The 12,422-nt window shown below is 45.0% G+C and overlaps 3 protein-coding genes across 3 annotated transcripts, besides 1 other annotated feature; 2 read left to right on the top strand and 1 right to left on the bottom strand.

Moving 5' to 3' along the window:
• Positions 1-1,789: 1,789 nt before the first annotated feature.
• Positions 1,790-3,268, top strand: TSTA_024850 (uncharacterized protein; the record flags this gene model as incomplete). Its single annotated transcript, XM_002479552.1, has 2 exons — positions 1,790-2,374; positions 2,408-3,268. 2 exons carry the CDS (start codon positions 1,790-1,792, stop codon positions 3,266-3,268), a joined length of 1,446 nt encoding a protein of 481 aa, XP_002479597.1.
• Positions 3,269-4,269: 1,001 nt separating this feature from the next.
• TSTA_024860 (uncharacterized protein) lies at positions 4,270-6,039 on the bottom strand (the record flags this gene model as incomplete). The annotated part of the gene is made up of 2 exons (XM_002479553.1): positions 4,270-5,872; positions 5,917-6,039. 2 exons carry the CDS (start codon positions 6,037-6,039, stop codon positions 4,391-4,393), a joined length of 1,605 nt encoding a protein of 534 aa, XP_002479598.1. The 3' UTR covers positions 4,270-4,390.
• Positions 6,040-10,512: 4,473 nt separating this feature from the next.
• Positions 10,513-11,006, top strand: TSTA_024870 (uncharacterized protein; the record flags this gene model as incomplete). Its single annotated transcript, XM_002479554.1, has 2 exons — positions 10,513-10,720; positions 10,777-11,006. 2 exons carry the CDS (start codon positions 10,513-10,515, stop codon positions 11,004-11,006), a joined length of 438 nt encoding a protein of 145 aa, XP_002479599.1.
• Positions 11,007-11,987: 981 nt separating this feature from the next.
• Positions 11,988-12,016: a microsatellite.
• Positions 12,017-12,422: the final 406 nt, after the last annotated feature.

Consider the following 12,422-nt stretch of genomic DNA (forward strand, 5'->3'; position numbering starts at 1 on the left):
AGCTCTGAACCGAATCAAATTCTATTGATTAGTGTTCCCTCTTGGCACAAAAGAAAATTTGGACATGGGTATATTGCTTACACACAGGTGGAACTGTTACTGCCCGGGTATGTCGAGATGACTATCATACGACGCGACGAAGCGAAAAATCGACTACCATGCGAATCAGACAATACCTGACTGTTACCACTCTTGCTGCCATCTGTTTGGCCAGCGTTTTCAGGCCAGCGCACAAGAAAAATCTAATAACCAGGGTTAGATGGACGAGTCGCTAGAGTATATCGAGGAAGACTCACCCTTCCAGGCGTGAAATAACTACTCGGCTCTATGGCCCATGCTATGTCGACATCAAGTCACCCAATTGAGCTGCACAATTGCTGCTGCCTCACTTACCTCTATTCAGAAAGTATCGAAATCTGTATCCGGAAATGGAATTGTTCCTGCTTCTGCGAGGTGTTGTTGTCGGTGACAGAAATTGATTGGATGACAGGGTATTCTGTGAATACCAGGTTGCCCCATTGACTGTTGGCGACAGCTGTTGCGAAGCCGACATGTCATTGATGTACGCTTCATTCATGCCCCCCCGGGCACCCCACGTTTCCCTTTCAGGTTCTGGGCTTGGAGTTGGTGCAGGGTCACCATTACCACTAGTCACATCAGCTGGTTTTCGACTGATCTATAAAGTCAAGAGACCAACCCATTGTCATATTCGCGCAAGTCATTATGCGGTAGTACTTCGTATGTCTGTCCGTTGGGGTCAGGATGGTAAATTAATTCGTAGCCTATAACTTGCAAGTGTCAGTTACATAACGTCTGCCTTGTGTATAAGGATGGCTGCGTCTAATTGGGTATGCAAAGGAGTAATTGATTACCACATTGGTAGCCCTGATGAGCCATTTTCAGTTGCTACCTAGGTCACAAACGCTACTGCCTCAGGTACCAATGCCAATAAGCTTTGATATGGGTAACATAGACTCGAGTATACCATATCCCGGAGCGCATAAAAGCCAGGCCTATATATATCGCATGCTCCACAGAGATACGCAACTTTGGAGGAGGCCCTTCCTTCATTGAATGCCTCATTTTGCTCGTTCATATATTGACCAAATATTGGGATGCGGCTCAATTACAAAAAAGTACCAATCGAACATACTGTATTTAATGACCCGACTTGATGCCTGATATCTTAGAGTAACTGCTGCATCCACCAATGAGGCCAGTCAAAAGAGAGTGCCCAGCTGCGCTAGATACGCTAGCCTTTGTTACGAATACTTGGAAATCCCGAGATACAGCGTCGAAACTGTGTGTTTGTAGCAGGGGGTTGTGTCATCTCGCATCGAGATGATTTGGCGCGCAGCATCGTTAAGTGAACGTGATAGGCTGCATGATAGGGAGGAGGTATATATTTGAAGTGTACCAGACTCGGAATCATCGGAATGGTGTGAGGAGAAGGAGATGATATGGAGTGCGTGTTACGCTTTCGCCTTCCTATTCGGGACAGCATGTAGGGTGTGGTTGTATTAATATGTGCGTGCACCAATGTAAATTGCGGGAGCCTGAGGATGAATTTCAATTTGGCCTGTGACTGTATGTGTAACAAGCTGATCAGCTGACTCGTAATTTATCGAATCCATATTTTTCTTTTCTTCGCTTATTGACTGATTAATTCTTCCTGCAGGATTCATGCATACACATATCGCCGCTAAAATGTCATAAAATTGCCCTCCACCAAACTGTCACCAGAAAGCTACGAGGCAACAATATCGAGTTGATGGGTTTGCAGACCACGATGAATACGCTACGAAGATGCCACAGCGCGCCTCTTGATATTCAGAGCCTAGGGAGACTTGACTCGGGATTTCAGTTATCTGTATCCACACGAAGACAAAAAGGAACAAAGAGTTTGCGCCTTCCATCCATCAGCTCAGAGCGTCTGCGTACAGGTCAATATCCGAACTCGGAAAAGCTCCTTACAACGTTGGAGCCAATATCGCCCCTGTTCTCCGATAGCCAGCAAGTTCTGGCTGGGCTCGATGTTCCTGATCCAGATTCATCAGAACGAGAAATCTCTTTTCAGATTGAAGAAGGTATTATACATGAATTCAGTGACAATAAGCCGAGCAAAAGAGAAACGACCATTCAGAATGGTGAAGGGTTTGCAGATACCAATAGTCAAAGTCGACCGCCTAAAAGAATATCAGACGCAATTCAGCTGGTAATCAACGACCAGCAGAAAGTCTCTGGTATGCGAGTTCAGCTTGCTGAAATGCGTTCCAGTCTCGATGAGAGCAGAAACTTGCAAATTTATCAGTGGACAAATGCATTGAAGGAATTAAAGTCAATATTGAGCAATGCTCCAGGTGAAAAGGGGAATGTAACGACGAAGTCTCTTGAAACAATTCATCAGGATTCCGACGAATACTTAATTCGCGAGAACGAGTATCAAAATTTTCAACGTCGGCTAGAAGCAGAAGAAAGCTCACTGCAACGAAGAGAAACATATGTGGCAGAACTGTTGCGAGAATTCTCCTCGAGGAGCCGTATGACTGAATCCTATATCAACAACCCTAACAACAAAAAAGTTTCTAATGTTCACCAAGGTCCGTGGGCAATGACAGGAAATGATGCAGACGCAAACATAATAAGTGCCCAAATGGAAGCACATCCGTTGATCGGGAAGTATCTCTCTGCATTAGGAGATGTCCGCATGTATGAGGAGAGGCTAGCGGAACTTTCACTTGAGCATGCTGAGATAGCTGGACGGGAAGCCTCGTTTGCTCTTGTTGATAGATCTCTGGATGAAGAGTCTCAAGAGTTTCTCGCCAACTATGAATCAGAATACCTCGAACTGGAGCGAATAATAGCAGATAAGATGGACGCTGCAGTGTCGCTCAGAGAACAATGCGAGAAGGAAGGCATACCTATCCCGTCAATGATTGATGAATTTGATACAGAGCTAGATTTTGATATTAGACAAGCCCTCCCTCAAGAGAGAGACCTCTTATGGATCTCTGAACTGGACGAAGAGAATACCTTTTATGAACTGGCGCAATCTAAGGATTTCAATATTTATAATTTCATCAATACGTGGATATTCCACCAATTGCGGCACTCGACATCTCAGATATATCGATATAAATCAAATCCACGTCTCCAAGGTCTGAAGATTGATGAAGATAGTCTCAGCGAATGGGCGATGCGACTTTGGTTTCAGGACGGGAATGCCAAAATGGCCTCCCCGTTACGTTCGCCAGAAGCTAGCGAATGATTAAGAAGTGGTCACATCTGATTTAACAACATTAATGTCAAGTGGTGGTACACTGCTTTTGGGAAATAATGTATTCCGGTATCTTTGGTCTCTAAACGTATTGAGTACGACTTGGAAGCTACCCTAAATAGGTTGGGGTTTAAATTAGCACTCATAAGTATTCTCAAATGAATTTTATCTTTGCTATGAGTAGAGAATCTTGGACATAAGGGCTCATAGTGCATTCCTAAAGCTGAAATGGAGCTTTTGGAGCCGTATTACAAATATTTCCTGATTAGGAAGGTATTGGTCCAGTTAGGGTTTGTGCAACGCCGTCCTGACGTCCAGCCCCTCGAAGGCACGTAACGCTAACAGCCAATGGGTGGCTACAATATTATAACAACTTCAAATACACGCGAGGCATGCTGGGTAGAACTCATTGCAATGTTACGTCCTCGAATGAGGTCTCTACCTAGTACCTACTTGTGTCAACCTCGGATTAAAATCTCTGATCGAATGCAAAAGTGCGTCTCAAAGGGTGTCTAGACATGCATTCCCATCTACGCATCTTATATACACGCGTGGAGTTATTGATGCATTAGAGAAGACACGTCTTGGAAGACAAATGACGACATGGTGGTATTTACGGGGAGTCCCTTTACTAGCGCTATCCACCATCTCATTACCAACTTATGCTATCTACTGAAGCCGAATGGGAACCGGTCACGGCGATGATGGGAGTTGATCTATTGTATTATCCATGTCTAACCACTCATTACGCTCATCTCTCCTCCTATCGCAGTCAAACCATGTGCCGTCCCCAACTGACGGCTAGCATCCCCTGCTCACCCTATTATGTTGCTGACCAGCTAGCAAACTGAGAGCAGCATCGGTATACCAAAAGGGCATAAAAAGAATAAACTTTTGGGCTACCCCCCAAAAGAGCCCGAGTCAGAGAAGAAAGCAGAAAAGAAATTGGAATGAGTAGTCTTTCGCATCAAAACAACCGCTAGTGGTATCAAAAAAAAAAGGAAAAAAGAAAAAAGACTCGCATAGGAAATAGAAATTCAAAAGTGCATCATTTTAATGCCACAATCGGTGAAATAGAAAAGAACAGAGAGAGTTGTGAAAGTAGCTAGATCTCTAAATCATGTTCGAGTCATGTCCTGAAGCCAGTTCACTAGTATGCCGATATCTTGAACTGTCCTGCGTTCTCGTATCGGAACCTCGCGTATCAGCGCTCGTTCTGGAATCCTTTCTCGACGAACCGGTATGTCGTCGTTGAAACTTCCCATCATCAGAATCTGGGCTAGGGATAGGATATAATGTTCCTGGGGGAGAAGCCGGTAGACCAGATGCACGTCGAATTTGTTGTATCTCCTCTTGTAGTTGCGTCACTTGATTTTCGAGCGCCTTCCGAGCTGTTTGTTCGCGCCGGACTAATGTTACTAGAGCGCTGTATTGCTCGATTGAGATTCCGTTAAGGTTCATTGATGACCAGGAGTTATTTTGCCATGGTGGAGGTTGAGAATAGACCATGTTCGGTCTCAGAGTCGCAGTACTGATAGGTCGATCCTCTCCTCCGCCAAATGAGGCAGAGCTTTGAGTTGAAACTTCACTAACAATTGATGATGCATCATTCAATGATTTCGCGGCTGAGTTTGGAGATAACGTTGCGTTCCTTTGTCCCATTGGGATTTCTGGAGACTTGGAAAAGACATTGCTATCTGTGCCTTGTATTTTCGAGATGGCAAATTCCAAATCCATAAGTTTAACTTCGATTGTTGTTAGTCGTTGTTCAACGGTAGCATCGGGGTCAGCCATGCTAGCTATAAGATTCTCGAACTGGAAAGGCGGGGATGTCGGTTCATTCACTAAGGGTAGGTTATCTTCTTTGGCACTCTTTGGTTCCTGATTCTCTGGTAGTGAATCTATCCTCGGTTTTCGGTTGCTGTTGCTAGGTTGTGCTTCTCCCTCGTCATGGGGCTCCTCCATTTCTAGCACACTTGTTCTCCAAAATTTGATTTCATCACTACGTCGCCGCCATTGAATTGGAGACATTCGATGATGTCGCACAAGGTCTCTTAAGGCATCAGCACTCCTCGATCGGCGGTGGGCTCTGAGACTAGGCTGTGATTTCGAGTCCTCGTAGTCTTCATGATGCTCATTCTCTTCGCGGCTCTCGTTGACCATACTCACAGGTCTAGTACTCGTAGGAGAAAGGCCGGAATAAATTGACCCCTTAGGATCACCGTCCTCGGTGAGGATCAGACTCGGCAGTGTTGCCCTTCGTCTAACGGTGCGAGCTGGAATCTCGATTCTTTTATCTTCAGCTGTTGTCACGATTTGGTCCGATGATGCGGACGAGAGTTGACTCGCAGGAACAGATTGTTTTCGCCTGGATACCGATCGTCCACTACTAGAGTCTGATTTATGTGCTGTCTGAAACGACGGTCCGTTTAGCCCTGTAGGTGTCGCCAAAGGCTGACGCTTTACAGTCGATGGACTTTCACTACCTTCCTCACTATCCAGGTTGTTGCTGTGTCGCTTTATGCCGAACAATTTCCTCATTACAACTTTGAGAGTGCTACCGCGACGCCGGTGCGAAAACGGATCGTTCGATAACTGGGAAGACAGTGAATCATGTGGGTGGTGCGAAAGTCCTCTACCAAACGTTTTGCCTTGTGATCCGTTGGAGGGGATTGACTCTCGCAAAGACCGCATTGGAAGCGCAGTAATTTGTTGATCTGGTGTAAGTAACACCCGCGACCCTGGCCCTCCTTCCCCGCCATTCTGAATAGACCTTTGTAGTGTTGCTTCCATATTCCTTCGTCGCATGGGAATTCTGACTAGAACTGAATGGGGAATCTCCAAGTGTAATCCTGCAATTGCTGTGAAAAATCGGGATTGATAGAAAATTAGAGAGCCACCACGTGGTTTTCAATCATTATATAGTAACCGGTTTCGATTTCGATTTCGATAGCGACGTATGGTGAAAACGATATTAGAAATGTAAATCCGTACAAGGAATCAAAAAGCGTCTCTTAAAGCAACGACGGAAAACGAATGACTCGCCGAAGTTCGTTACGTATATCAGGAGAATTCGAATTATACCTGTGTAGCTGATCGCACCAGCTGTGGTCGCATCGAGCGTCTGATATGAAATGACTGTAAGAACTGCATGTCTAAAAAGAATGCATCGCCGTATCCTGTCTTGTCATCCACCTTCGGAGTCGAGTTGTGAAGACAGCAAGCGTAAAGGACTCGATCGGAAGCGAAAACGAATAAGTAAAGAATGCGGGCGATTGAAAACGAGCGGCTTTAGAGCTATCTCTTAGTACCGGTTGAACGTGTAAGCAAGAACTTAAAGAAGCATAACCAAAGGAAAGAAGACGACTCCACGTCAGACACTGCTCGACGCAGTATTGTCCACGATACAGAGTCCAGTGTAACTTGTTGGTGTACAAGTAGTTTATCTGCAACGGTTGGCTCATGCGCTGTCTCCCCTGTCTGGCTAAGCCGCCTTCTTTTCTGGGCCCATCTCGTTACTCAGCCAGGGGGGCTGCGAGTGGTTAGTTCACAGGTAGGTTGCTGCAGGGGTAGAGAAGACGAAACATGACTGCTGCCGAGTCCCACCCGCTTCCGTTGCTCTACGGAGTAGGAGATTCAGAAACCTGTTTTGAGTTAGGAAACGACTAGTTGATGCCTGTGCGTACACTATAATGTATGGAGCGGTTAAGCTTCTTCTTACCCTAAGCTTCAAGGCAGGATGAAGAGGAAGTCATATGATAAGGAAATTTAAACAGCTTTACCTTCCAAAAATGTTCCCAAAAGCGTGCGACATTGGTTTCTCTGTTTAATACGGAGTAGTAATCGTAATACTATTCCGTATTATCGACTGGAACTGGAGGGAGAGAACTCGGTTCCTGAGAAATGGGGGGCCTCCAATCAACTAAGGTTGCTATTGATTGGATTCTTCATAATATTATTGGATATTTAAAAAAGAACTAGGTTTTCGGTGGGGAGTCGGGACGGAGCGGATGGGTCTCGATAAGCAGTTACTGGCCAATAAACACCTTAATCTGGCGTCAGGTGGAGCCCACATTGACCACATGGCCCACTCTCTGCTTGGCGGTTAATCCCATGTGGCATAAACTAAGCCATTACGGGATTAGCCTGCGTCACGCTGAGACTGGCTGGATCAGTCTGGATACGACTCTCTTACATAGTACTCTTCCACGTTTGATCCTTCACCGCACAATTCGCATCAAGTATATATGCCACCTTTCTATAGCCCCTGATCACGAATTTGGAAGTACGTACGTACTTACCTAGCTATGTTACTACGTACGGAGTACTATATGTTCGAAATCACTTCGGTTCTGATGCTTGGTGTGATGTGAAACTCTGATGGAAAGATCTGATTATGGGTGAATTCTGCCGAGAGAGTTGAGTCGTGGCGCCTACCATAGTTATGATGGTTATTACTTGACGTAAGCAACAGCCACGTTGTCGCTGTCGTGTGGTAGTTGACTTCCCATTTACAGCTCTCTTCCAGACTATTCACCACTTTTTTGCATCTCGTAGAGATCCTTGCTGGGTAAGACTTCGGCTGTCACTCGTTCTGTAGAAACCTCAATTCCATGACTTTTAGTCGAGCGATAAGACTTTCCGTCTCATAGTAGAGTTGCTACATCTAGTATTTACTTGATACCAGCTATGTTTGCATACAGTATGACCTAAAAAGCGGCCTTGTGTGCATAATCTGAAACGCTCAGTACCAAACGGCACCGATCTGTGGAAGCAAGTCAATATCCTTCCGGGCGCTGTAGTCGCACATACTGCATAATAGCTTTGACAGCTGAAAGTTAGGCAACTAACACGCATTTTGACAACTGCTGACGCTGCATACACAGAAAATGCGTCGAATGAGCTGCACATCATAAAGTTCAGCTGAAGCAAAATCTGAGTCCATGCAGCTATGCTTGAAATCCGAAGAATTGTACGGATGCATGGCATTACTTGATAGGCATACGAGCTGCGATATACGGGTTAGATGCGGGGTTAAAGATTCGATTAATAGAGTTCATCGATCAATCAGGTCGTGAAAAGTGTCGGTGGCTGAACCGTAGTGGGCTTCATCGTTTAGTGCAGGCTGTATCGGCACATGTACAGCATATCGATAAGATGCATGAGCATATATCATGCTAGTATATCCTTGTCAATCTGGATTCTAGAAAGGTTTCTGCATTTGCATGACTAAGTACGGAGTACATTATGCAAATTCTCTCAGTAGCGTGCATATAACATTGATCCCATGATACCAATAGTGTCCTCGAGACTGGTATTCGTTTACTGCTATTACCTAGTTACTGCTGTGCTTTAACCTCTTCAGCCTATTGCGAGCATGTAACGATTGAAAAAGGTGCACTTTCGCTAGGTTGTCTATACGAGGAGAACAGTGATACGAGATCTTGGGTATGGTATGACCCCATTTCGCGGTAGACTTCTTTAAAAAGTCCTGACTTGGTTCCTTTTCTAATGACAATACATACGGCTACATATCTTTAACATAATGGAATGATAAATGAGACGCAATGTCCCGTATGCCGCCTGTAAGGCACGGTCCCTCTACCAGAGCTACCAGAGGCATAATTTCCACGGAGCCCTAGTGTATTGTATACGGAACATTCAAAAATGATGAATGATTCTCTGGTTTACCTGCCCATCCAGCCAAATAATCTAACTCCCAAAGACCATCGAATCGAAGTGTCTTTCCAGTAAAGGCCAAATAATATTGATCTTGATGCCGCAGATTATACATATTTCATGGCAGATTATTTTCGGAACCTTGCTATATTCATGATGCCATAGTTTTAGGCTAAGTCTAGTGCTAGTTCGTAATGCTGAGAAGAGTCAATGACTAGGGATAGAACTTATACGAAGTCATATAGTAGTGTACGTAGAAGTCAGATTCGAGAACTTGCCAAATAGGTTCAACTCCATTAATATTTATCTCGTGACTTAATCATACCATATCTAGATCATACTATACTATATACAATCTTTGCTCCATGTCCGAAATTTATGGACCGTGATAGGGCCCCCAAAAGCCCTAATAACCCCTTCCATCACATCCCCATTAACGGCTTCCAAGTCATAACAGGTAGTCGCCAAACTAATATGGAAATTTAGTCTGGAATACAATATCTGCATCTACCCTGGCTAACAGTGGTCACTTTTGTACGGCATATTCGGAGTATCGGTTTATACGTGTACTGCTTCAAAGGGGATAAGACACTGGTCAACCATCAACGCTATCAGCTTGTACTGTAAAAATAGCAAGAGAACAGTGTAATGACCGTAAAAGTAAACTATTTCAAGGTTTTGTCTTTGGTGACCCTCCACTTGTCAGCAATGAAATAGCTGTTGTGTGAACGTCGTCCCATACCTCGAGATTACATAGTGTAGCAAATCTCGGCTTTGGCCAGCTTACACTTCCGAATGGAGGCTTGGAATAGCGCTTATCTTTCATGAAGGGTCTGACGAGACATTCAGTATGGCGGATAGAACAGGATTGGACAGCGGTCGTAGAGACGCTCTCGCACAGTGCGTTTATCACCAAGCCTAGACATTGAAAAGGCGAACTCTTCTCATAGTAAGACAAGAATATAAGAGCCCATAATAGGCATTGAGAGGACATTGGGAAATAGCCAGAACGTGATAAAAGTGAGTATAAGGAAATCTATGGGAACAGACCCAAAGTGTTTCGGGACTGGAGAAGAGAGAAGTCCGTAAAAGGGTTTGTCTCGTTTCACGGAGTGTCGAGGTAGGCTAACCAGCTTGCTCTTCCCATGATTTCGTCAATATTCTGCAGCGATATATCTGCCCATTAAATACTAATTGCCCACAATTTCTAGTAACTATCAAAAAACTGAATTGATTCCTGAATTGCCTCACAGATCGATTAGTTAAACATCAGCTCCAAAGGAGAAGCATATTCCATCTAGATCTATATCTGTTTGCCACCTTGTAGAGTGTTGACACCCAAGTCTCACTCATTCTTTCGCCTTGGAGAACATCGGCACTGGACACCGCTAACCCGAACTTCAAAAAACGCCTGCAGAGATGGAATGACATAAATTGATAAGAGCTAGCAGCGATTATTCTCCCGATCTCGGAAGGCAAGTGTCTGAAAGCTGTGAGTGCTAAAACGTGGTTGAAACGCCGATGGTATGTGAGACTTATCTACCAAACTAGGTGCAATGTGCTTTGAAGAATCTATTCCGTTCGTAGCAAGAAGAGGCGGCGGCCACAGCGAATGGTCGACTATTGGCAAAGAAGGCGTAATAATCGACCTTGGTCGGTGCAAGGGCGTCGAGGTAGACGGGGCGAATCGGACGGCTGTTCTTAAGGGCAGCATACTTAGCAAAAAGGTTGATGTTGCGCTAGCGGATACTGGCCTGTTCATAGGTGAGTTAGATCCGGCTGGGATATAGGATTTTAGTAGATTTTCACTATCAAATCAGCACTGGGAAACGGGAATATTGTGGGCGCCATCCCTTATTTTCTGAACGGCGGAGCTTCCATAACGACGTCTATTACCGGCTTTGGTACGGATCAGATACTTGCTGCACGACTCATTACCGCCTCAGGTGAACTCATCGAGGTTAACCAAACGCACAATGCCGACCTCCTATGGGCCCTTAGGGGCTCTGGTCGGTTCTTTGGTCTTGTGATAGAGCTGACGGCCATATGAACTATTATGAATGTGATCTCAAGAGTGGAAGTGTATTCTATGTATTCTATGTGACCTATCTAAGGAGAAGAACTCGGACACGAGTCCATGTCCATACAAAATATGATGCAGATGTCATGAACCCAGATCTGCCAAAGTTGTTACTTATAATAAGGTACGTTGAGGCACATTAGGATTGATTGGATCCGTAGATTGCAGGTGTTTGAGACTTCATGACTGTGGACGGGCAGATGCCCTGCTTCTCGACATATTATTTGAGCCGTCAAAAGGGATGGCATGTGAAGCATCGGGATTGGGGTCCATATTCGAGCTCAGCAGGCAATGGTACTCTCGGACCATGATAAGGGAATATACTAGCGAACTCCTGGTCGCGGTTTGACTGTAAGAGACCCTTGTATACATGCAGCCAGAGACCAAGTTGCGCCGATTGCATGTACATCAAGATCTCATGGAAAGCGCCCGTACAGGTAAATGAAGATCGTATACGTTCTTCGTAAATTAGCAAGTCCCACAATATCTTGTCCACGATATATCGTCGTCATCATAGGCATACTGCATCAGATCAATCAACTCCCGTCGTCCCGAACTTCTCGCATGTTCACTGAAAGATCTCAGACGATTTTCTCCACGTCTTCTGCTGTGTCTATAATTCCGCTCATGATCTCTGGAACCATGACCGTTGTAGAAACCATCTTCCTCGTCAATATGATGGCAATTGTCGTATCTCGAACGTGGCGTCTCTCTAACCACGGCCGGGATTCGTTCAATAGGCATCTCAATTCCTGTTCGATTCCGTGCAGCCATTGACATCGGAGGAGTTACTCGGCTCGTCAATGCTGCGGCTTCACCGACACCAAATGCATCACGACGTCGAAGATTTCGATTCTCGTAAGCAGGTGGGCATGGTGGGTACCTTGAGAAACTTGTATTCGGCGATGATAGTCCGTTGGAGTAGTGCGTATTTGTGGAATTGGTTCTTCGGCTTCTGCTACTGCTGCTACTGCTGCTGCCAGATGTAGGTGAAGAGGATAATGGGGGCGAAAATAACGATGTATATGAAGACATTGATCCCACACCGATAATGGGCTGACCGATCAGAGACCGGTGTGGTCTAGTTGGGGGGACAATGTACATAACCATTTTCGCGAGGGTATATTGTACATTGCGAGGTTCTGGGTAGAAACTGACGCTGAAAAAGCAAGTGGTGACTCAGGTTTCAAACGTTAGAGTAGGGATTCCTTAAATATAAACTGATGCCAGAAAAAAACGGCACGAGTTTTGTAAACCTAGACTAGAAATAGATGTTTTTCGTATATTATGCTATTTCAACGACACCTGTGTATAATGTCTGTTGATGTCAATAAATCAAACTCGTGACTTGCCGTGGTGACTATCCACCCTATCATATGATTCAAG

This window comes from Talaromyces stipitatus, genomic scaffold (assembly GCF_000003125.1).
Source record: "Talaromyces stipitatus ATCC 10500 scf_1105507295541 genomic scaffold, whole genome shotgun sequence".
Taxonomy (NCBI): domain Eukaryota; kingdom Fungi; phylum Ascomycota; class Eurotiomycetes; order Eurotiales; family Trichocomaceae; genus Talaromyces; species Talaromyces stipitatus.